The sequence below is a fragment of the Hirundo rustica genome, chromosome 1 (assembly GCF_015227805.2).
Source record: "Hirundo rustica isolate bHirRus1 chromosome 1, bHirRus1.pri.v3, whole genome shotgun sequence".
NCBI lineage: Eukaryota > Metazoa > Chordata > Aves > Passeriformes > Hirundinidae > Hirundo > Hirundo rustica.
In genome coordinates this window covers 11,422,105-11,448,063 of record NC_053450.1, presented here as the reverse complement: position 1 = coordinate 11,448,063, position 25,959 = coordinate 11,422,105, and the positions used below count along the sequence as shown (strand labels likewise).

At 41.6% G+C, this 25,959-nt stretch overlaps 1 protein-coding gene across 1 annotated transcript; it reads right to left on the bottom strand.

The window, feature by feature from the left end:
- Positions 1 to 641: 641 nt before the first annotated feature.
- On the bottom strand, positions 642 to 24,557 carry ANXA13 (annexin A13). Its single transcript, XM_040074148.1, has 12 exons — positions 24,543 to 24,557; positions 22,803 to 22,877; positions 11,583 to 11,661; positions 9,206 to 9,300; positions 7,400 to 7,570; positions 6,806 to 6,839; positions 6,644 to 6,723; positions 5,169 to 5,237; positions 4,847 to 4,948; positions 2,824 to 2,899; positions 1,893 to 2,005; positions 642 to 761 (listed from the first exon to the last, which is right to left on the bottom strand). The coding sequence occupies exons 1-12, from the start codon at positions 24,555 to 24,557 to the stop codon at positions 642 to 644; spliced, it is 1,029 nt and encodes a 342-aa protein (XP_039930082.1).
- Positions 24,558 to 25,959: the final 1,402 nt, after the last annotated feature.

The window sequence follows — 25,959 nt, the reverse complement described above, 5'->3', positions numbered from 1 at the left end:
TCCTGCACCATATGCCAGGAGGTGGTGGTGGTGAGACTGCAAGTCCTTATCTCCTTCATGGAATAATATAGGAGGTGACTGCTGAGAGGGCAACTCACTGATATGGAAATTGCTCTGACTTTCCCTGTTGACAGCAGGATTTTAATCAGGGCCTGACTTAAATCATTAATTCACAGCCCTCAGGTTGTTTAAAGAGATGTGATAATGAGCTGAGAAGAAATTACTATCCATTTTCTCTTGGCAGGACTGTAATGGCATGACATGACATTCATGGAATTTAGAACAGAGCAGGGATAATCTTCAGAATGAGAGAAAGACAGAAAATCTACCCAGAAGAAACAATGACAGAAGATTCCCCCACGTATGCAAACACAAAGAGGTCAATATATATCTAGTTTTTTCAACATGTCTTTATTGCTTAAGGGTATTTGGCAAGATAGCCATAACATAAACCTCACATCCAACATTACTTGGCAACATATTTCCCAGCTGGAATGAAAATAATTTTTTTTTTTTTTTTTTTTTTTTTTTTTTTTTTTTTTTTTTTTTTTTTTGGTGCTAATGCCGTATCTTTTGGATGCTTTTTTGGAAACTAATCAAGAGATGGCCGTTCAGCATGCCTCTTCATTCTTGATGGGCTTTTAGTGCAAAATTGCCAGCAGCAATTTTCTGAAGTCCCCAGAGGTGTCAGATCGGACAGCTTCAGCTAGCGGCTTGTTGTACATTTGCTGGAATTTCTCCTTTATTGCTGGAAGGTCGCTCTGAGGAGACACCAAGAGCCTCTTTAGAAGAGAGGTGAATGCTTTGGGTAACACCCAGTGGGAGTAGGAGAGGAGAACACAGGAGGTCTAAAAATCTTGGAGGACTTTCAGCTTAACATTTGAATTCAAGGCAAGCCCATGTCAGATGATGGTGAGGGGATGCTAACGGTGAAGAGGGCCTGCATGGAAAGCTTTGCCAGGTGGCTGGGAGAATCTCTGCCCAGTGGTACCGCGCCAGCACAGCCTTGGTACTGGAAAAACTCACACAGGTCACTGTGAACTCCTGAGGTCATCCCTTGGTGACAAACAGGGAAAGAGGCACGTCCCAGGAGTATGGCTAAAAGAGTTTTGTTCCATTACAGAAGTAATGTTCTGGTTAGTGAGGAGGAGAGACAAACTCCTTGTCTTGAGCTTTCCTGTAAAAAGGCACCTACAGCACAGGTCTGATCTTTATTACTGTGGGTTTTAAATCTTATGACTGGACTGTGTCTTAAGAGAGAGAATACCCTGAAGCCTAATTTTTCTCACTGTGGGTAATTGAGAAATATGCTTTCCTCATGCCTGTGAAAGGCTCCTCCTCTGTGTCGATTGAAAACAGCCCTGGGGTTACAACCTACAGCTTAGAAGGAATACTAAAAGATTGTGCTTAAATATCTCAAATGTCTCGTAAAGTTTTGTTCTTCTTAAAATGACAGTTAACTCCTTTAGCTTTTTCTTTTTCTTCTCTCCTCCCCATCAGTTTTTCCCAGCTGGAATCAGAGAAAACTGGCAACATATGTTTATAAGCAATTCTCAAATTGGAAGATGCTGCTTTATCATTAATTAACTACGAATTACTTTTACACATCTTACTGGGGCCAGACCTCCCCATGGGTTGGTTTTAACCATGTACAGTTGACTCCACTTGAAATTGACTATATGCTTCCTGGTTTAGTTCCTTTGAAAACAGAAATGGATGCAATATCAAAATTAGAGGCGCCTGGGTACAGAAGTAGAGTGTGACCATTGATGTCACTGGGCTGAAAAGGGTTTGCTGAGCACATGATCTCTATCAGGACTCACTCCATACTCTCTACATTTGTGTTTCTCCCAGAGCTGATGTGGGGCATTACAGGACACAGGGTACCCTACCTCAGCCCTGGTCACAAGGATCCGAATCAAGGTCTCTTCATCAGTCCCAGCTCCTTTCATCGACTTGTGCAAAAGTGTGGCGAAGTAACCTGGGCAGTCTTTGGCACAGCTGACTAAAGCAAACAGTAAGAGGCCTCATTATACTTGTTCATTTGCACTTTGTGATACAACTTCAAGCAGAATTAAATAAATAAGAAAGAAAAGGAAACGATAGTGTTTATGCTTAGACATATGAGCTGGCAGGGCTTTTATTCTGAGACTGATTGCCTCTTAGTATGCAAGGAGAAATCTTGGAGTCTGAATGGGGATGTCACTTTTTTCACAAGAGATTACCAGCACTGACTATGCTGCCATTCCAGAGTGAAAATGACATAAATGAGAATGAGCATTTGCCCCTGTGGGGTTCCTCTTGTCCATCTATTCTTGGAGTTGCTGCTCACTCTGCAGATCACAGGAGAAAGATCTGGGAGAGCCTAAATCCAGATGGGTAACAGCAACACTCTGGTTAGTGAGCCAACCAGAGACAGGGGACAGGTTTAAATACTGGTCAAAGCCAATCCCAGGTGCTAAATTGCTGTCAAGGACTCTGTACATTTTTGTGGTGGCTGGCTAGCACACTTTTCATGGTGCCCTAGCATCTGCTGAAGTTATCACCAGCTGTGGTCCCAGGGGCAGCTTGGAGGTGGCTACCCTGTGTTACCGGGCAAATAATTCAGCGGTGTGGAAAGCAGCTGTGTCTGGCAAGTTTCATTTTTAAAACCAAGGAGTCCTAATCATTACTGAAAACTGCCTCTTTTTCCCCCCAGCAGATATGTTAGCTCAGTCTAGGGGTAACTCAACAGCTGTTGCCAGGCTGTACACAGACCCCCAACAACCAATGTCAGGTGATGGCAAGAACTAGAAAAGAAAGGTCTTGAAACTTGTTTTTTACCTAGAGTCAGATAAGCCTTCTCCAGATCTCCAGATGTTTCACTTTTAATGGATTCTTCTATGTCCTTCCCATATACCTATGAGAACAAAAAGGAGCCATAAGAGCTTCTGTCTCTACGTGTCTTCCTTCCCACTGTCCAAAACAGCATCAGATTTGGGATCCAATGGAAAAAGATCAATCCAGATCCTTTAGAGCCTTTCCAAAGGAGCAATTTGAGGGCAAATGAAGTTCTCCTCTGGTGTAAGTGCACACACATCCACTGACACCAAGAGAAAGTCTATGCAGCCAGGTAAAGCACAATGGTTAAGTGATGGATAATCTACATCATGCAGTCCCAGGTATCTGACAGCTTCTGGGACAAAGAAGCTTCAGCTTCTTGAGTGACCTCTGGTCACCGAAACTGTTCGAGCTTTCTCTAGACCCTCTGTCAAAGGCTCTGGATGGCTCCCACATAAATAAGATAATTTTTGGAGCTTTACCAACTCTATGAAGTTCTGTTACTTATTGTCTTTGGCTTCTCAGGCAAAGTTTACAAGCACCGCGGTTGTCCCAAAGTTTTTGTACTATTCTGTAGGGAATTGGAGAAGCAGACTGTCTCTTCAAAACAGAGTTTACCCTGACTTTTGTGAACTTCAGGAAACGCAAAGATTTTTACTTTGTTCTGCTTTGCGTATCAGGATGTCCCTGCATGATGCAAGACTCTGACTTCTAGGTCAGAGCTGGGAGACTGTATAGAAGGCAGCAAGGGCACCACATGAGGCTTTAGGACTAAAGATCTGCAAACCACCAACCTGGTTTAGATCTTGCCCTGTGTATCTCTCCAGCTGAAAAGAAGGGCATGTTTGCAAGACTTGGGCTCTAACCTTGGCCTACTTCTGCTTTGAGTGCAGCCAGGCAGGATGTGGTGGGTTGGTTTGGGCAACCTCATCTGCTTGGCTTTAGGAATCAAAAAGCCAAGGTAGCTTGACTATTGGAGCATTTATCTGAACCCCCAGGGTCTGGGCCACTCCAAGGGAGAGTATCAGTTTGTCTGGGTTTGTTCTCCTGCCAGCAACAACCCAAAACTTGGATTAAGCTGCAAACATTTTTATAGCTATTGGTTCCTTACTGTGCTGACACTGAAATATGGCTTTGACTTGAGCACTTTTCATCTTCAGTGCCTAAGGCTACAGTTTTCTGATGAACTCAGAGTCTTCCCAGGGAAGTTCAGGACTGTGAGCCAGAGGCTGGAGGGACACTGTTTCCAAGAACATCATTGCTGAGCTTCCACCTTGCTGCTAGGAGAAGGACCTTGGATCTCCCATTGCTTTGACTTTCAGAGGAAATTTCCAAGCAAGATATCTCCATAACAGGCCAGGTTCAGGCCCAGGCATGAGTAAAATGCCCCTATTGGGTGACACAGGGAGAAGTACTAAACAACCAGCAACCTGCTGCCTATTTTGCTTTATGTTTGGAGACAGGAGAAAGCACAGCAAAACACCTTCACAGGCCATCAGGCCAGTGTGGGCAGAGAGGAAAGGGCTGGAGATAAACTCCTCAGCCAGTATGAGTCTGTGAAGTGAGGGGAACAGGAGACACCTTGCCAGACTCTGTTTAGGAGAAGGAGAAGAAAAGACCAGAGCAACCTATCCTTCCTTCAGGGTGGGAGTTTGTGAACCTGTCCCTTTGCTGCAGGAGTAGGGGTACACTGCCTTGCAGCTATGGGAAGCAACAGACATTGTGACATCTATTTGGCTGAATATTGTGTAGGTTATGTAGGGGAATGGGTTCTTCACTAGCAGAAAGAAGATACAGTTTCTCCTGTAAATCACTTATTTCTGTATGCTTAGGATACAGTTGTATAAATATGTTTTCCAAGTTTCTTCAAGCATTCAAGAAGTTACAAAATGGCAGATAAAGGATTGTCCACTCTACATAGAATCATTTAGGTTGGAAAAGGCTCTTCAGATCATTACATGTCATTGTAGGGTCTACACCTGTATGTCAGGGCCTATGAAACCCACATTGCAGATGATAAACTCACCTTTTCATAGGCTTGAAAAGTAGCTCTCAGCTGGCTATAGCTTCTTTTTGCCAGGACCACATTGAAAGCCAGCTCCTCTGTTCCCCAACGGCCTTCTCCTGCCTTCAAAATCACATGTTATTTTTTGGAAGCACTTGTTTATAGACAGCAGAGACACGGGCTCAGCCAGAGCCCTTGATGCACCAAGCTGCAGCCCGCGCCCGCCTTGCTCCTCTCTCTCCTTGTGCTGCCTTTGCCCCTGTGCTCGGTTTGTTTAGTCCCCCTGAGGAAGCCCTTGCTACGCAGCACGGGGAAAAAGGGATTTTTGCACAACTGCACTTACTTTATACAGATCTGAGGCATCTTGCGCAGCAAGCTGTGCATTGACCTGTTGGGTCTCATCTCGTGTTGCCTGCAGAAAAGGAGATCAGGGTAGCAAACAGCGGGCCAAGCTCTGCTTCCGCTGCAGCCCGCGGCCCTCACGGATATTCTGGTCGGAGTTCTGCTGCCATCTGCTGACTCGAGCCCGGCGACGGGCACGGCGGCACCCCGGGCTCGCTGCCTTCAGACGTGAGCCCTCGGGGCAGGGGTTATCCGCAGCAGGGTTTATCCCCAGCAGGGTTTATCCCCCAGCAGGGTTTTTCCCCCAGCAGGGTTTATCACCCAGCAGGGTTTATCCCCAGCAGGGTTTATCCCCCAGCAGGGTTTATCACCCAGATTTATGGGCTGTGTGCTAGGCCCGAACGAGAGCGCAGCGCTGATGCCTCTGGAGCAGGAAGATGCCCAGTTACCAGGGAAGTGCTGATGTTTTTCACAGCGCTGGATATGCCCCGGTAACTGTGAAATGTTTTCCTGGCTAACCTACGTACTCTGAGCATTCACCAACACTGTCATCCCTGGCAGAAATTACCAAGGACTGACTGATGAAAAAAACAAAACAAAACAAAACACAACAACAAAAAACCACACAACAACAACACCCCCCCCCCCCCACACACACACACAAAAACCAAACCAAACCAAACCAAACCAAACCAAAAATCCAACAAAATATATGGAATATATGTATTTGCCACTCCTGAAAGTATACCAAAGATATACCAAAGTATACCTCCAAAAGAGGTTGGCAAGAGCTGGAAACGCTTCCCAGAAACTGTGATGTATTTAGTGATGTGACAGATATGTCATTAAAGCGTCTTTTATTTATTCTGTTTTCTCATTTCCCTGGGCCGTCAGATCAGGTTGACCACCATGTTGCATTTCTTGATGTGCTCCTATTTTTCTTAGATATAATGTGTCTTTATGAAGGTATTGATTTTTTGCTTTATTTCATGAAAGGGGTTTAAAATAAAATGTGTTCTAATGGAAAATACACTTTTTTTTAATGAATGAAAAATTAACATAACAGCAATCTCTTTCTTAGTTGTTCTGTATCTGTATTCGAAAGCCCTTAGCTGAGATGGAAATAAGATTTAGTGGTTTGGGGCAAAATTCAGAATAATGGGGCCATGCTGTCAAATGAGTATCTTAGCCTTTACCGTGGTATAAATAACAGTGAAACAATCCTGTTATTTTCAAAATATCAATATTTATAACATTATCTGTGGCTTCATAAACAACTTGTACATATTAAAAAGCCATAGATATGAAAGGCTCTTATACTGAAGTATGCCTTTTGTTTACTGTAATTACTGCATTATTATATTACATATCATAACTGCATTATTATAAATACCAGCTAATACTTATTATGATTACTCAGGGGAAAAAGGAAATATCTGTCAGGCAGCTGCATAAGAGGAAAGTCCCCAGCCTTACCTCTAGCACCATGACTAATATCTTCCTCAGGGACCCACTGGTGTCACTTTTAACATCAGACTCTAGATCCCTATCAAACACTGGGAAAGAAAAAAAATCTGTGAGGGTTCAACCAGTGAGAAAGGATTTAAATGAAGGTGTTTGAAAGATAAAATTACTTACAACGTTTGTAGGCCTCCTTTATGTTTACAATTTCCTAGGAAAGCAAACAATCAAATAAATATTTAAAAAATCTTATTAATTAATAAATAAATGAGTAAACAAAACACCAGCAAGTCAGCACCATGTCTGTAGCATGTGAGGTGTAGCAACCATGGGGGTGGGAGAAGAAATGAATTCCCAGTCCCTGTTGAGGACAGCACTTTGAGGGGTGCCTGATTCATGCAGGTTCCCCTCTGGTTTTGCCTGCATTTAGCAAGAGCTAACTTTGTTTTTTTTCACTAGGATCATGTTCCTGTACCTCTGAACCGTCAGAGCAGTGCCAAAGCTGCCCTTTAACATGCATTTGGGAGTTCTTTTCACCAGTGTTTCCTCCATGTCATACAAGGCAGGTAGGAGTAGGATAAAGGAAGGAATTTTATTGGTCTTAATTCCTGTTAGAATTTCAGCTCTAGTATGTCAGTCTTATTGCTGCAAACATTGGCAAGAGGCATTTCAGCCACAGAAGCTGGTCTGATCCCTCTTCCTCCTCCCAGGGATCCTCTTGATGAGCTCTTTGCCCTGCTGCCTAAGGAAGGTCACACATGGTGCTCCAACCTTATTGTTCCGTGTGCAGAGAATCTCAATCAGCAGCGACTCATCTGTCCCAGCTCCCTTCATCGCCTTCCGAAGTGCTCGGGCCTCGTACTCACAGGGCAAGTCCAGCAAAGCCAGCACAGCCTTTTCAAAATTCCCACTCAGGTCTCCCTTCAGGTCCTCTTCCATCTCCTGCAGGGACAGTCAGGAGGATTAGTGCAAAAGCTGAGGTGAGATTAGTGGATTTCTTAATTTGTTTCAGGAAATCTAATGATTTAAAGCTTCTTCTGTACCAAAAAGTGACAAAACATTTTTTAAAAGGCCTTAAAATAGACAGACTTTTTTTTCACAAAATAAGTTCCCTAAAAATTTTGGTTTCAGATTGACTGAAATGATTGTCCAATCTTCAAATACCAGTCAGTATCAGTCCAGTTATGACTCTTACTTGTGTAAACAAGTACAAACTAGTGTTTTGAAAAGCTTAACAGGAGTTTACTCTGAAACAAAATGCAGAAGCTTCCTCCTTTGAAAGAGTTGCCACACAGGGGATCCAATTAAGAACCTTCTCTGTCAGTTTTGGTTAAAATTGACTTACTGGAAAAAGCAGCAGATTTCTGCAAGGTGCTTTTGTGGCAAGCAAACAGCATTTTTGTACATACTCACACACATCAACCTTAAATCAAAATTTATTAAGATCCTAGAGAAGAGGTGGCTAGTGCACATCGAGGATGCCAGCTGAGGATGTATTTGAAGTCCTCTCTGCAGTTAACATTTCCTGCAGTATGGGAAGCACTTGACAAGTTCAGAACACTGAATGAGAGGTCCAGCTCTAAGTCTATTATTCTCAAGTTCCTGCTTACACAACGGCACGTGAACACTCAGCTGCTCAAGTCAGAGGCTGCCATCTGTGTTGGAGCAGTTTCAACACACACACCATAAATGCTGCAAGTTCCTGGAGCACCAGGAGGGTGAGATGGTACCACTTGTGGCTCATTCAGATTCAGACTGCCCAGGAAAGCGAGAAGGGTTGCTATGAACTGATGTCACTGTGATGTTTCATGGCATTTGATAGTTTCTAATGCCTATTTTTATTAACTCTCATTATAGAACAAAATCTATAGTATTTATGTAACCAAAATCTGCTGTAAATTTTACATATGGAAGGCTTTACTTCATCTTCAGTGCTGTCTTATTGACATTGATTAATGAGCAAGCAGACACTAAGAAAATATCAATTTAATAATAAGGTCTGCAGGATTCAGCTGTTTACTGAAATAATATTTTAGAAGCTTTATTTTTCTTACACGCAAAATCATTAACGCAGTTTATGCTTCCTCCTGCGGAAATCAAGTGCCCAATTAAATTTCTTAGTTTTGCAACATGTTCCACTTCATCACTGGAAGAAATCAATATTACTTCTATTAAACTCAATAAAAATATAGTTGTGCAGGATCAAATAGTTTCTCTGAATTTACATCTGGTTTAAGTGGAACTCTAACTTAAATTTTCCCCTTTACATTAACTTATTTTTCTGAATGTACTGAAGATGAACACCAACAGAAAAATTTTCTATTTCAGTTATGAATGATTTTCTAGCTCTCCCAGCTTTGATTAAATGTTCTGATCTGGTTAAGGCTGACTTGAAGAAGATTCTAAAATTAGAAGTATAATAAGTATTTTAGGAGATAAGATAAATTGCTGGATCAGAAAGTAACTGGTGTCCTCCTTAAATCCAGTATGTCCTTGATATTTTCAAAACCAGAGGCCTGTAGGCTGTGTTTTCAGAGGCAGTGTTTTCAAACAGAGAGGCCACTTATTTCAAAATACCTTGCTATACAAAGCCTTGTACTTCAGTTTTATTTGTTGTCTCTGCTCTGATGTTCGACTTGATAAGACTTCGATAATTTTTTTTTCATCGGTTCCTGAAAAAGAAGTTGTGCATAGGGATTTTTTAAACAGGAATCTAATGCAGAGGAAAGAAAATGTGACCTCTAAAGAGAAAAAAAAATCCTGTACCTATATCCCCAGTGGTACCACTGTTAAGATTTGTAGCATCTTTTCAGGGCAATTTTAACAGTAGTCAGTTACAATGTTCAGATCATAAAGTAAAATTTCACCATCTCATGCTGTTCATATCAAAGAAATTGAGTCTTCTGTTTGAGAAGGGCAGACACTGCTCCTAAAATCAAGGTTATGCCATTGCCCATAGGCTGACACACGTATTTGGTGGCAATGCTTGTTTGAGTAGTCCCAAGCCACCAGATCCAGTTTATTACATGTATGAATGCTGTGCTGGCACAACAGAATGAGCGCAGTGAGGCAAGAGGCAGGCAAGGATGTGTTTGAATTAGCTCATTAACCTGAAGTCTAGATGTACAGCCTGCAAAAGACTGGTTTTAATTTTGCTAAATGGAGTCAGGAAAAGGGGCTGGAACCAACCTGGATATTCTCGGTCTCTGCCAATGCTGTTTTGCTTGGCAAAAACCAGAAGAAAGTGGGAGTGTGGGATGCCCAAAGAGATGCAGCTGCTGTGCTGCCCATCACAGAGGGGAGCTGACACACAGCCCCCCTCCAGGGGAAAAGCCCTCAGACAGCTTTGAGCTCTAAATTTTGCAATGGATTGAAGAAGGTTATAAAGGTAGTGAGCTTGCTCTTGTACTTTTGTTGCCCTCTGCCATATGAACAGGTGTTTGCACATAAAGAGATGTTTGCTCTAAACAGAGCTGCTGGAAGGCATTTGTGACAGCTAAAAAAGAGACAGGACCACACAGCTAAAAAAGAGACAGGACCACAGCGATGTTACCTGGATGTACGAAGTACACAATAGGACAGCTATGGCATTGACACAGGTGTCCTGGTGCACTTCCATCCAAGGGCCAGCAGATTGACTCAGGCATTATTTGTTCATGACAAGTATTGAAATTGAGAATGTGAGCCAGGACAGACATATGACCCGGCTTGTGATGGGCACTGCCCAAATGCCCAAAGCGTGTCAAGGGTTAGGATGGCAGGACAAAGGCATCAAGACATGTGCCATGTCTGCTGATGCCCACACACCCTGCTGGTGGTCACTGCCACACAATCTCCTTGTGCTCTGCCATCTGATGCCTTTGTGTGGCCGTCTCTGGGCTTTGTGCTGTGCCTCATCTCAGGCTCTTAGGAGCAGAAACCAACAAGGGTTTCTGAGTAGAACCAGCACAAAGGATAAAGATACAAATTATATCGGTATTCGGCAACAGCTGGTATGTTTTCATCCCTCATATGGTACATGGAGTACAACTTTAGGGCATCTTGTCCAGTTCTTCCTGCTTAGATCCAAGGCAGAAGGCATGGTCCAATTTTAGAAGGAATTATACTCCTATTTGATAATGTTGGGTTAAACTCTCAGTTAGGAGAATCCTCTGGGCAGCTATCTTAAGAGGCTCAGTTGGTACGACAGGAACAGTTCCTAAAATTCAACACTTAACTAGCTGATTCTGAATGTCACTGCTATACCAGGAAGAAATGCTTAAGTACATATTAACTGTGCAAATACCTGGAGTGAAATAATAACTTATTGATCTTGTGGGCTGCCTGGTGTTGTTCCTTTACTGAACATTGTCACCTCCATGGACCCTAGGATCCCATGAAACACTATGCATTCCTCACTCACATCAGTGCAGTCAGGCAGCTCACTTCAAACTACCTCTGACGATGGTGAGGGACAGTTATTTTCTGTTAAAAATCACTGATGAAGGTTGAAAGGGCCATGCTCTTTCAGCTAATGGAACTGCAGTGGGGTCTGATGAAATATGGAGGTGATGATGTTCTTTACTGGTCCCTGGAGGCCTGAGAAAGGATATATAACCATGACCTTAATCTGACCTGACTAACTGGACCCTGTGACTGTGAAATTAGTTTTGGCAGCTTGATGTTCCTGCCACAGGGAACAAATACCATGTTTACCCTAATCCTCTGGAGATGTTTATCATCCTCTGGAGATGATTATCAAACTAGATCTCACCAGTCTTTGAGGAACAAGCTGGCTTTCCTTCTCACTTATTTTCATAGGTGTGACTGTTTTTTGAGTCAGTATGTGACAGAAAGCATAAAGATTACTTAAAACTGGTTGGAACAGTTGATTTGCCTAAGTTCATGTATATACTCTTTATAATATCGATCTGCCCTTTGTACAAAATCCAAAAATCTACAAAGTCTTTCTTACCTGCTCCTTTGCAGGCATTGTATATTTTCTTGGCATCTCGCTCTGCATCAAAGCCATGATGGTGGTGCTTGTGGGTTGACTGGGAAGACAGAGAAACAACAGATACATGGGAAACAACTGTGCATTCGAATGAAGGCACTTTGGGCCTTGCTTGAACTTTGTTCCCACCATCTAAACCTTGAAGTTCAGGCTGGGCTTTGCTGAAATACTGTATCTAACCCTAGGGTCCCTGGAACAGATCCACAGTGGTCTATAAAACTTTGTCACTATCTATCTATCTATCTATCTATCTATCTATCTATCTATCTATCTATCTATCTATCTATCTGTATGTATGTCTGTCTGTATGTATATGTGTATATGTCACCCTACGTAACATGTCACCATATGACATACGGTCACCTATACAACTTTGTTCTGCCAGTTCCAGCTTACTCAAATAATTTAAGGATAATAACTTCATACTAGGCATCTTCATGCCAGATCAAGTATTATTGGTTCGTACCACTTTAACAACAGGCCAATACCAACACCTTGGCAGAAGCAGGACCTATCTCTGTAGTACATTTTTAAGTACAGTGAACAATCCCAATCATCTGGATAAAAACTGCTCTGGAAAACCTTTCTTGTACTCATGCAAACAAGATAATTTGTGATATATAATGTGATAAAGCTGGGGTTTTTTGTTGTTGCTGGGGAGGTTTTTTGTTTTTATTTTATTTTGTCAGAATAATACGTGTGGCTACCTCGTGGCTAAATTTACAGGGACAGGATAACAACTCAAAGTCCACAGCAACTGCAGCAGTTTACAGCCTGACATATCAATGTAAACAGAAAACCATGTCTGCTGCTTCTAATCTGACAAGCCGTGAGTCACAGGAGCTGCAATGCTTCTTCATTCTGTTGCTTCTCAGAAAAGGGTAGGATTATTTGAGACCACAATGACAGCAGCAATTTCAGCTTCTCTAATATGATTAATCAAATATTTTAAATGTCCAGACTTTAAAATAGTGGTAGAAAATAGGTCCTGGGCTCCTAAGTCCAGCAGCACAATTCAGTATGCACACCACAGACTCAGGGGTCTGTGTGGGCACTGGCAGTGCTTGGCATTTCCATTTAAATAGCAACACGTGGATCAGGCTGCTTCCTTTGCAGAGCTGCCAGGCACTGGCTCCACCACTGTTAATTAAGAGTTATGATACTGCAGGGCATGGCAGTCAGCTTTTAAGCCCTTCGTAAAATGCCACCAGCCTGCTGAGGAGCAGAAGAGGTTAAATGGCTGATTAACCTCCTTGTCTCTGGGGGTAGCACAGGGCAGAGACCATTCCTGAAAGACATTAGGCACAACATCATTCTGCTTGTGGAATAAAGAGAATTTAGGCACATGGCTGTGGGCCATGCTCTGCCACATATGCAGCAGGCCAGAGAACAGCAGGTTTTATTTACAAGTATAGATACAGTCTGAAAGTCTGTTTGTTGGTATGCTTCAAAAGTTTCATGCTGTCATCTACTAGTTCTGGTGAAAGAGCTACAACTCTGAGGAGTCCTCTGTCAAAAGGCAAAGGGCCAGTTCTCAAAGAGGAAACCTCAAATCCAATCCCTACACTGCTTTAACAATGTGCTTTTGTGGTTAACTGAAGGCATTTAGGTACCTGGCTTTTCCAATACCATTAGCAGCTAGGATATGACCTACTGCTAATTGTAGCTGAAACAGAAAGTACTTTTTACAACTATAACAATTAGTAAGGTACAATAACAATGCAATAATTTCTCTCCATCTCTACAGCACAAGGTAACACTTTGATTGCCCCATCATTATGACAAACGTTGCTTTTAAAGATGTATCCTACTGTATGCTCACACAAGTTTTCCTAAACCTTTCAAAAAAGATGGAAATAATTGCATATACATAACTAATATTTTCTAGTGGAGATTTTATTTGACAGTCTTCAAATTTCCCAAGAGTTTGGGTCAAAATGGAAAGGGAAAACCACAAAGTTATAAAGCAGATGCACTGATAACTATTCAATGAATTCCATTCACAGTTTTCTATTGTGGCAGAGTGTAGGTGATTCTCCTTCAATGGCATTGTGTACAAAGGAAATGGACTGACAGGCTGAGAGAGCTGGGGTTGTTCAGCATGGAGAAGAGAAGGCTCCAGGGAGATACCATTACTTTGGCTCTGTACTGTTAGTATGCTTATGGTAGAGCTTGCTGTCTGTGTTAGGCAGCCAGTACTGAATACTGGCTGAATAACTGAAGTTATTCTAGAGTTGTTTGTTAAGCAAACCGAAAGGACCAAAGAAGCAACTGAAAAAACAGAAAAAGGGGAAAATTCTGTAGCACAAAATACAGAGAAAAGTGCTAACATATCGAATGTAGGTATTTGACTACTTTGTAATTATCCAAGTGCTATCCTAATTCATAGACTCCCAGATTCCCTGCAACAATAAGAGGTGAGAACTGTTATTTCACATTCACTGCCTTCTGACCCGGGACAGAAGGTGCAGTGGTGAGAAGTGAGAAGAAAACGGTTTCATCTGGGATTGGTCTCCCACTTTTCAAACATTCAGCCTGGACAGAAACACCTGCACAAACACACAAAGGCAGGAGCTGCTTTGTCCTTTGCCTTGCCTTGCCCACCAGAAGTGCTGGGCTGTGGGAATTGCCCTTATCATGCAGCTCCCTGTGCCCCAACTCTACTGCAGGTGAACCTGGTCATGGTAAGGTTATGGCAGACCTTGAGAGAGTGATTTGCTCTCTCATGCTTTGATGGCTGGTCAGTTATCCTCAGGTTTAGTGAGCCCCTCATTCCTAGGTACAACTTGTATTGTAGGTGTTGTGTTTGTGTGTAGCACAGGTGCAACAGGCAGGAAAATGGTACCACCAGACACTGAAATAACATTTATGATTACTCATAAAGACATAATTACAGAAACATTTCTTTTCAAGGCAAAAATCATGCAGGAAGGAAGGCCTGTTTTGATGTTCAGGACATGTTTGTTTTAAAGCACCAGAGGAATTTATCGAGTCAGCTCTGCTAAAGCCTCCATCTTCAAAAAAAATCACTGCAAAACATTAAATGATGTGCCTGGGGGATACCATTTTCATAGTACTGTGTGTAATACTAGCATCATCTTTATAGAGAGAAATCTGACACTGTGATGACTGTCAAAGCCAACTCCTGGGTCATCTGAGAAGCACTGGCTAAAATTCACTGCTTGCTGAGTCCCATCCTTGACCTTCTCTGACATAGCTTCCCGATGCAGGAGAGGGAGAGCTGCTTAAGAGCTGTGTTCCTTACCCTGTGGATTTTGACAGGTCCATTTTCCTCTAAGGGATACATGGCAAAATCAATGATGTTTGATACCATTTGTAATCTGTAGTAATTTTTCTTCTAAAAATATGGTCAGAACGACTTTAATATAATTAATTTTTTTTTAGAATTAGGACTTAGATTAGATTAGATTAGTTACTGACTTAAAAGTATTCTAGAAAATTTGGTAAGAACATGATGTGGAGTCTGAAATATCAGGTGGTCAGACTGCAAACAACTTTGAAGCTGGACATAGGTTGTAAAGGAACTTGCTTTCACAAACTGGTCCAGCTCCATCCACTCATTTGTTTAATTTTCTTCTCATTTCTCTCCTATAGTTCTATACTAATTAATGTGACCAGAGTTCTGACGGTAAAAAATATTCTTTTCACTTCCAGCACAGTTGTATTTATGGCCTGTGTCGACTTATCCTGAATAGTTTTTTTAGCCTAACTCAGGCATGTTTTAGACAATAATCTCTTTCCCTTGCAGCTTTGGCTAAAATTGCCTAAGATTTATTTATATTAAACAGGACAGTTTGTAAAAGATCTAAAACTAACTTGCTTTGTTCTAACTTGTTTTAAAGCACACCAAGTAGTTTTTCCTACTATAATTTACATCTGACTTTAGGGAGCTGTAAGATGAGTTTATAGTTGAAGATGATCTGTAATGATTAGAGAAGCTTTGTAGATTTTTCTTTGATGTTTCAGCATGTGGAGCCCTTATGGAGCACAAATAAACAGTTTAACAAAGGTCAGCAAGCCCAGAAGGACATGGTGGGGGTGGGGGAACAAGAGCTCTGAATGATTCAAGCATTGGTAGGTTGCTGCAATATATTGCAGACACTCCTGAAAATCTAGTATTTTCCTCAGGCTAAAGACACTTAAGCTTGCAGTAGATACAAAGTCCTCATCAGTCAGTAGACAAGAACAAAAGAAGTGCTACCATGAACATGTCAGGTAGTATCCTGTATTGCAAAAAAGAGCCCTCCCTGAAAACAGCTGATAACAGAGCTTGTGCAATCACAGCTATTTTTCCATTTCCATCATCTCATGCAGGTATCACAAACCTGCTCAGGAACAGGTATATGGAGGAGTACTGTCAGAAAAATGAGAAGAGCAGCTTCTCGGGGTGCTGGTCACTCACTGCAACTCTATCAGAGGTTGATGCTGATGATGTACATGGTTAAATGCAGGCACAGACCCTCAATGAAAATCACTGGGAAGAGCCAGGAGGAGTGTGCCTGCTGACCAGAGCAGACGAGACACAGCTCTAGTAGCTGTAGGCAAAGCTCTAAAAGAGCTGGATTGATCCATGTTGGATTGATCCTGAGTGCCTTCCCCAGTCTGCATTTTTGCCAGGTACAACTTATGTGCTTTGTTTAGTGGATGTCTAACTTCAAGCTTCTCTTTGTCTGTCGTTTAACAGAAATAAAAATTAAATCTAAAACGGGCAGCAGACAGAAAGGGCAGACTGACCCAGCCATGCTCTTTAGAGCATTAATTCATACACTTGAGTGGGATCAGGAATAACATTTGGGACAGTATTTAGTTGTCTAAACATAGGTCTCTGGTGCTGTTAGTCTGGTGCCTGCTGCCTGTGGCCTCCTGTGGGCCTGCACCCATTAACCTGATGTGAATGTCGCACATACCTGAGAGCATCACCAGTGGACACAAGGTGAGCTACACAATCATGTCAGGGTTTTTTGACCTATTTTCCTCTTCTTCACATATATTTAATTATGTTGGAGAAAAATGAGGTTTTAAAAAGAATGACATAAACTAGTACCATATGCATCAATCTGAGCAGGTGAGCACCAGCAACCTCTCTGCCTGATTTCCCAGAGATTTACAGCTCCTGTCTGCCTGATTTTGGTTCCTCTACTGCCTCTGCAGCTGAAACAATTTGTGTGATGGCACAAGCACAATGGCCCAACACTGTGGATTCTCTGTTGTCATAGAAGGGTTGAGTTCATGTCTTTTGTTCGGGGGTTTCTAATACAGTCTCTCTGTTCTCAGGATTTCCAAGAAACATAACAAGCACTACTAATTTTGAGATTAGCACCTTGCTAGTAAATTAATTGAAGGCTGTCTGCTGGATTCAAATTTTTTTAGCTAGGATAAGAGATATATACGTATTGCAGCATCTTGCATCCTCTTGCATCCTGTTTCTTTGGGAAGCTAAGTCCCAAACAATCCATAATGTCCTAAAGGTGAGGACAGGAATACCAGAAAAATAACCCATTACAATTGAAAACCCATCCTAGATACGAAGCTATAGAACCTGTTGAGATTTCTCAGTTCTCACCATGCACAGACACTGAGCCACCAGTCTCCAGCTAATGAACCATTTCTCCAGCTCAGTGCTGGTTTGGGCAGAGCTTCTTATTCTTCACATATATTTAATTATTGCTGTAGGCAATGGTTAAGTGAGTTGACATCTCAAGGTGCCTTCCAGTTCTATGATTCTTGTCTTTATCTTTTGTGTGGAGAAGAAAATTTAATTTCTCCATGTACCAGGAAATATTCCAAACCATCTAGTCACCTTGTTAGCCTAACAAACAACAGGACTGGGGTGTGCATCTCGTTGGTTAAACTGTATCTAATACACTTGGATCACAGAAGACAGCTTTTGGCAAATCAACACCTACATGATTAATTTTTTATAAGTACACATATACTTAAGATTAATTATTTATCTTGGCAGAATTCTTTAATGAGCTATAATGCAACTGGAATCCAGGGTTAACTAGAGTAACAGTAATGACTAGGGAAAAAAAAAAAAAAAGGCATGTGTTCTTAGATCTTGTGGTTAAAACCTTCTAGTACATCGCATGATGTCAGGATAACATCCTGTTATCAGAAGAAACTCTGAATTCCCACCCAAAGTAGTCTTTAAGACAGCCCAAACCTCATCGCTCATCTCAAGCATTTCCTTCTGTGGAGAATAATAAAACACAAGAACAAACATAGGAGTAGGCTGCTACATTTTGATCATGATCTGCTTCCAAAGACACTAAAAACATGATGCTCTGTTTGTACTTCATCCATAGTCTGATTTACTAAAACAGACATTCCCAGTCACAAAAGGTTGACCTGCTTAGAAAGCTCAAGACCATCAATCAGAAAGGGAAAAAAAACAAAGTCCATTTCACAGCAGAGTGTGGGTACTCCCATGAAAAAAAACTTCCAAATATTAGAGCTCTTTAATATAAAGGCTAAGCAAAAGAAACAAAGAGCCGTTACTGGTAGGCAAGGTCAGGTCACATTTAACTGGGAAAGGCAACTCATGGCGAGGATATGTCATCATTAGTGGATGATGCTTTCACTACCTCCTATCATCCTTCTGCCAAAGTAAGGGATTCTTCTGCAAGCTCTTCTTCAGTAAAGTTCAAGTAATGGGGCTCAGTCATTCAGGCAGAAATTTCTGTGAAATGTCAAGGCTTTTATACACAGGTTAGATGGGCACTAACATCTAAAAACAAATAGAAGCAAAGAGCTGTGGCATGTTGGCAGCAGGGCTGTATCAGCAAGCACCGGGTTTGTGATGTGGTAATAAAAAGGTGGGGTTGATAAACACATTTTTAACAAATGAATTGGCAAAGTTCAACCTTAAGACATGTCCTTTTGTCTGCAAGGTTCCTTCTTCACCTGTTTTGTAAAACATGCCTCCCATTTTTGTTTACTTGAGTATTTTTCTCTGTAAACCATAATATGCAGCTGAAAAATTGCCAACTGCCTCCTTGCCTGCTCAGAGAATGGTGTCAGTGTCTCCAAATGCCAACCACCATCTGCCAGCCAGGCTGTCATTCTCCCAAACCCTTGTGGCTGTTTTGTGTCTAACAGCTGCATGACAGCAACACACACTGTCAGCTTGCTTGTTCCTGATGGTTTGGTGCTATCAGGATCAAAACAATTTCTATATGAATTCTATACTGGATAATACCATATATGTAAGTTTTATGAATTCATCAACAGCCTTTGCAATGACTCTGTTAGTCCTTCCAAACTGCGAGATGCAAACCTTATCTGAGACTAAACCTGCAGTGACAACAAGATCTTAATTGAATCAGTCACATTTACTTTTTCCTCTTACAAACAAGTAGCAATAATGAAGATTATTGCTCTGTGTAACTTTCCCCACCCATGCATTACAACAGCTCTGCCAGTTATTTAAACTGCAAAATTAAAACCATTTTTCTCTTACAAAGTCCCTCCTGTTTCTAGTAGCTGTTAATATATCACCTATGATTTTTTTTTAATCCAATTTATTCATGCTCATCACCATGATGGAGAAACTCACAATTAAGAGAAAAACATAAGTTTGGGGTGGTTCTCTCATGGCTGAATTTTATGCTGTCTAGTTTTAATGTTTTCAAAACTTTTTGTGGCTGATGTAACACCTGAACATAGAGTACTTTTAAAATCTGTTAGCTACCAGGGCATCATGTAGTGGGAATGCCAAAGCTGCAAAACTGCAGCTTTTATTTCTAGAGGGCTCAATACAGATGCTTAGAGACACTTCTGAGATGTGTGAGAGCACCCAACACTGCATGGAGCTGGCAGAGGGGATATGGGACTGACAAGGACCTGAATCACCTGGTGAGGCTGCTGAAGCCAAGGCAGGAAAGGATACTAGAAATCTTCAGAGACACTATGCCTGTGGTTAGACATGAGTCATGCCTCACATCACTTCCTTTGTTTACTTATCTTGCAAATGGAAACCGTACAAACTGCAAACAAATGGCTTTATTCACCACAGATAAGTCTAGTATTTCAAGTTGGCAATAATTCTTTGTTATGATGGGGGCAGACTTCTTTTATTTTATTGACCATAATACCTGGTTGGAAGACACTTGGATAACAGCATATTTTGCTTCTTTTTTCAGCTGAGATGCCAGATTTTTAAGTGTTCTTACATCTTCTTAAAAATTTGACACTCATTACCTCCACTAAGGCTTATGATGAGCTAACCTTGATGGAACTGAAGTAAATTCTTGTGTATGCCAGCATGAAAGCTAACATGACTTAAGAACACCTACAACAGGGCTCAAATCCGTGGGCACAGTCTTCGGCAACATCATGCTCACCCTTGTATGTGTTTTAAAGCTCAGTTATTTAAAGAGAAAAGAACTTGAAGGATGTTGCACCCCATCAGGGAAGCCACAAGATGACATGCCTCACCCCTTGGTCCCATCACTGTTTCTAAAATACATCTCTGCAACACACTCTATCAAAACACCATCTATACATTCACAGATGCACAGAAGTGCTATTGCTATACAGACATGTATGTTCAGTGTCCAACAAACAAATTGTGCCTACAGAACTTGGAGATTTATGTGTCTAACACCTTTTTACCTCACAGGAAGGAGGTGGAGGAAGTTTCAAGACACTTCCATGTCAGCCAAGTCATATAAACCAGCAGTAATCCATCCACTGCTTCAGCCACTAGTCATAGTTAACAATAAAGGCAGAGTCATTTTCTGGATAGCAACTGTTGAAAAAATTATGTTATTTGAAAGTAGCTAAGTTCTTGCTTAACATAAGTGGTTAGAGTTGCGGGGCTACAAATTGAACACTATCTGAACCATATGGCTATGTTGTGTAAGTCAAAGATGGATTACAGAGAAATCTGGAGCTAATAATCTGATAATTAAGAACAGTAAAGATAGATTGTAGTCAAGTATGAACAACCAGAACATTAGTAATAGTTAGAATAGACAAAGGTAGCAGCTTAAATATTACTTAAAAACTAATGGCTAGGGTGGACAGTCCATTGACTGTGGTATATGAACTGTAACAACCATATTCCAACATGGAGTACAGAACTGACCGAAATTCCCACCAAAACCAACCTCAGTGCATGTGAAAATGACCGTGTAGCAACCATCTGGTAACAAAACAGTGAACCAATACAGAGGGAGAAGACCCCCAATATTACCATTGCTCTGGAGCGTTGCACGAGGAATGGGGAGTTCAGATTGTGGGAGTTTAGTTGCCAAAGGGTTTCTTTGTTTGGGGTCCCTCTTTTGAGGCACCTAAGCTTGAGCTACCAGTTATCACAGCTGGTATGTGCCAATAACCCACATAATGGAGATGAGAGCCTAGTGAAGAAAACTTCTTTAACAGCAACAACAGAACTTGGTAGAATATATTAAAGCTGTTGTACACAAAAAGCATTAGAGTCCAGATACTTTTGATTTTTAAATGTTTTTTTAAAACATAACTGCTTGACCTATTTACATCATGTAAAATATAGAAGTAGCAACTCTGATATTTCAGATGGGTTCTATTTTTTTGACATAAATGCATCATAATTTTTTCATGAGTAGATGCTTGTTAACACCTCCTACAGCAGCACTCACGGGACAGCCTCAGATTTAAAAGGAACAGCAAATATTCTGGATAATAAGGGACCATGGAAATGAAAAGAATCTGCCCCAGCTCTTCCCCACCTAAACAAGAAGTTATTTCTGTCTTCTGCTGACTGTGGGCTTACGGCCAGGGACTGAACAAGAGTCGCCTATCCTTGAACACTGGTCTGCCAGGGGAAGCAACAAAGAGCAGTTGTTGAGCATTGTGATGAGATAATAAAATCACTTGTGCTCGGGAAACATTTCTACAAGGACAGTAATGTTCATAGGCAACAGAGAATTCCTTGTGAATTTTGTGAGCTTATGCCCAAGAGGGCTCCTCAGGCAGATACGTTCTCCAGGTAATACTTTTCGACCTTCAAATTGTCAAACCACATGGCCCACAACAACCTGCCATCCCCATATACTGTGCAGTCCTCCCTGGAAGAAGGTTTAGTCTGCTTCACAATGACAAGACGAAACTCAAAGGTGGTGCAGAGAATCTCAAAAGATTTGAATTAAAACCAAAGAACTCACCCAACCCCAAGACTAATTAAATTCACAAACACCACAGAATCATGCATAAACAGTCTTCATGGATTTTTGAGACAGAACATTTAAAAAAATTACACAATTTCACATAGGTAAAAATCCGTCAAACTTTCCAAATCATAGAATGAAAACCATTGCTGCTATTCCCAAATTGTCCCCAAAGCATCTTGATTATAGCAGAGCATCTATCTAGATTTCCAGGTGGATTGACTCTATTTGTGTTAATATTAAGGACATCAGATGCACAGATAAGCTTGATACAAGACTGCAAACACAGAAAATAATTAAATCATGAAGGATGTGCAGTCAAAAACATTGTTTAATTGGAGGAAAAAAGTTCTGGACCAAGCTGAAAGAGCAAAAAGCACATGAAACTATGCAGATTTGCAGATGTAATGTTGCATCAGGTGCAGCTCTTAATTGGGAACTCAGTTTCTGAGAGAAAGGTACACTTTAGGGTTGGTTGGAAAATTTTTGCTGAAAGCATTTTTTTCAGCAAAATTTGATAATTTTGTTCAAACTAATATGTTCAGAAGATACAAATTTTAATGAAAGCTCCATTTTAAAATGAGACATTCTGATAGAACTGAAAAGTTCCATTTTAGCATGCACACAATGGAAGCTTTTCACTGAAGAATGGTTAGTTTGCAATGAGAACTCCATTTAAAAATTATAGTTAAAAAAAGTTTTAAAACCCAAACTCATTTAACCAAATAAAATAACTCATTTGACACAGATGATTAATTTTATACTTCTCCCAGCAGAAGCTATTAAATAAAAATTTAACTTCTGAAATTTCAAAGCAGACAAAATTCTGTTGTATTATTCAACAGGATGAAACAGCCCATTTTTACCCAGCTTTCTAGTGCCAGCATTGACCACAAAAGAGAAGCTGCCTCTGTGCACTGCAGAGCCTCCCAAAGCGACCAAAACCCACAGCCAACAGGTGCTGCAGCACCACAGTGCCCCTTTCATCCTCCACAGAAGAAGTTCTTACTGGCTCATCTGCTGACAAACTGGTAGCCCCTACGGCTGGTTTCCGTATATCCTCCGCAAGTTTGTAAGACTGGCTCTGGAGGTTTAAAAAACACAATGTGTAAGACACTCGTGAGCCTGTGGTTACAAAAGATGAGATTAGGAAAAACAGCAAACTGCAGCTGAGAAGCTCTGTCAAGAGCTTCTATTTTATTTTCTGCTCTTCCAGAAACTCTCTGGAAGTTCTCTGACACAGATGCAGCCATTTCCCCAAGATTACCAGTAACTTTCTGGGAACAAGAGAGATGCAATTCCCAGGTGAGTCTGGGCTGAGTGATGGGATTCTCTTCCAACATGGGATTACCCCTGTTCCCACTGTAGCCTACACCACAACTGTGGTGTACTGCACCCTCATCCAAACTACCTAGTCCAGCATGGAGCTCATACACCTGCGAACCCTTCCTGAGCTACAGTGCTGTGATCATTCCTGCCACAGATGCACCCCCTCTGGACAGTTTATACGTGAATGGAGTATGTTTGCCCATTCCATGTGCACTGCATTCCATGTGCTGTCCACTGAAAGGTTCTCCCGGGCCAGGACCCTCAGCAGATGCCTGTTGACAGCCCTATGACGTGTGTGTCCTGTGCAGCAGGAGCCTTCTTGGCCTTGTCTCCTGTGCACAGTGCAATTGCTGGACACAGGTAGTGTTGCTGAACTGCTCACTCCTCTCCCCTTAGGCAAACAGCCAGTCTGCAAAAAGATGGTGTCGAGATGGGACCATTATCCCATTCACAGGGAGATAAAAAGCTCCTTGGATTTGTAGCTGGAGCTTTATGCAAATGGATGGGGGGGTCTTGCTCATTCTGCCAAAGAACATGTCCTGGGGAGCTGGTCCAAAAGCTTCAGAACCTTGGCATGTCTCCAGGCCTTGCTGAATTTGGATTTAAAAAATAGGTAAATGATAATATAAACCTTACAGAAACTCACTTTAGCTTGAATCAGCAAGCAGGCTGTCTTCTATTGATACACTGATACAAAAGTGCACATATTCTGCATTCAAAGAGAAAATGCACTGCTGAAAATTATTGCTTTTATCCAGTAGTTTCAAAATTGGAGCAAATTTAACTTGCAGAGGAACTAATTATTCAGAGCTGTCACACAAAAGTTTTTGACAGTCAGGTCATTTTGAGGTTAAACATCTTCACGTAGACAAATGTTAGCAAAAATTGTCTCAGTCAAAACTCATACAGTAATTTGATGCAGTAAAACCCAACGCCCAGATTTTAATTGTGGCCTTCTGTAAACATTACACTTTGAGATTACTCCTGTCCATATTGTTCTGTAATAAACAGCCAGATGTTGAAAGTATTAGCCTTTGAGACAAGAAGTTTTTCATATACCTTTTGGCAATTATTTTACTGTTCAGAATGTTCCAACACAAATTTGCTAAACTAAACTAACTAAAATTAGTTTTTTCAGGAAACCCTGTGCATCATTTCTTTTTCTCAAAATGAAAGTGCTGCCCTGTTTAAGCCATAAGGAGCTTTAAAGCATTCAGGACTTGTGTGTTGCAGTAATAATTTCATTATTCATCTGTAATGAAGCAATGTTACTAGCTGCATACAAGTTTCTCCTACAAAGTAGATTTTGAGTTTAAATCTTCATTTAAAGCTGTATTAAAGCCATATAAAGTGAAAATCGACAAAAATAAAACCAGGAAATCATTGCATTCTTGGCAATCCAAATTAAGTAACTACTTACATGTGAACTGCCCATTTTTGCTCAGCCTGAATGTGGAAGGTGCAACTCTTCTGCTCTTCAATAAAACAAGCATGAAGTTGGAATCGCTAAATACTACCTAACCCTGGGTTAATCAATAACTTCTGACATTATTGAAATTCTAGTTATTGGAAGGTGGGGTGTATTTATTATTACATGGTGGCTTTATTATCCCTACTATCTAATATCACATCCTGTTGTGTCATGGAGCTCACTGGTTTTCTCTAAAGAAAATCAGGATTTCAGAATGTAAGCCTCAATATTATACATACTGATTTATCTCATGACAATGTTATTACAATGATTTAAAATATAAATATATTGTAGCACCCAACATGAGCTTTCCAAACATATTAGAGAGAAAGATGCCACCTTTGAAGGGTTTATATCTGACCTTACGGAATTTAATGGTATTTAATATGCCACTGAGGACTCTCAGCTCCTACAAAAACATTTTGAACAGAATCTCATTGCTTTAATTTGGTTTATGTGACCAGGTTTTCATAGTCAGGGGATTTCAGGGGTGTCCTCTGTGAAAAGAGACCAGGGATTGCCCCCATGCTGGACAGAGCCAGAGCCAGCTGACTCTAAAATGAACCCCCCCCAAAACAAAGTTGAGCCCCATCAATGGTGCTGGTGCTGCCTCTATGATAATATATGTAACAAATGGCAGAAATTACTGGGCAGCAGCTGTGAGAGAGAAATGATAAAAATGTGAAGGAAACAGCCCTGCAGACACCCAGGTGAGTGGAGAATGAGGGGCAGGAGGTGCTCCAGGTGCTCTAGCAGAGATTCTCTGCAGCCTGTGGTGCAGCCCATGGTGAGGCAGCTGTGCCCCTGAGACCATGGAGGTCCATGGGGGAGCAGAGATCCACCTGCAGCCCACGGAGGTCCATGGGGGAGCAGAGATCCACCTGCAGCCCACGGAGGTCCATGGGGGAGCAGAGATCCACCTGCAGCCCACGGAGGTCCATGGGGGAGCAGAGATGCTCCTGCAGCCCATGGAAGCAGGTGGATGTACCCTGTGGGAAGCTGCAGTCATGGAGAGATGATGCTGGAGCAGGCTCCTGGCAGGAATGATAGCCTGTGGAGTGGAGCCCACGCAGACACAGGTTTTCTGCAGGACCTGAGACCCTGAGGAGGAAGGAACAGCAGAGACAAAGTATTATGGACTGACTGAAACCACCACTGTCCATTCCCTGCACCAGTCAGGGAAAGGAGTTGACCAGTTGGGAATGAAGGAGTGAGGTTGAGCCTAAGAAGAAGGGCTGGGTCAAGATGTTTTTAGTTTTGTCTTGGCTTCTCACTATCCTAATCTATTTTCAATTGGCAATAGAGTAAACTAATTTCCCAAAGCCAAGCCTGTTTTGCTCATGACAGTAAGTGGTGAGTATCGTCA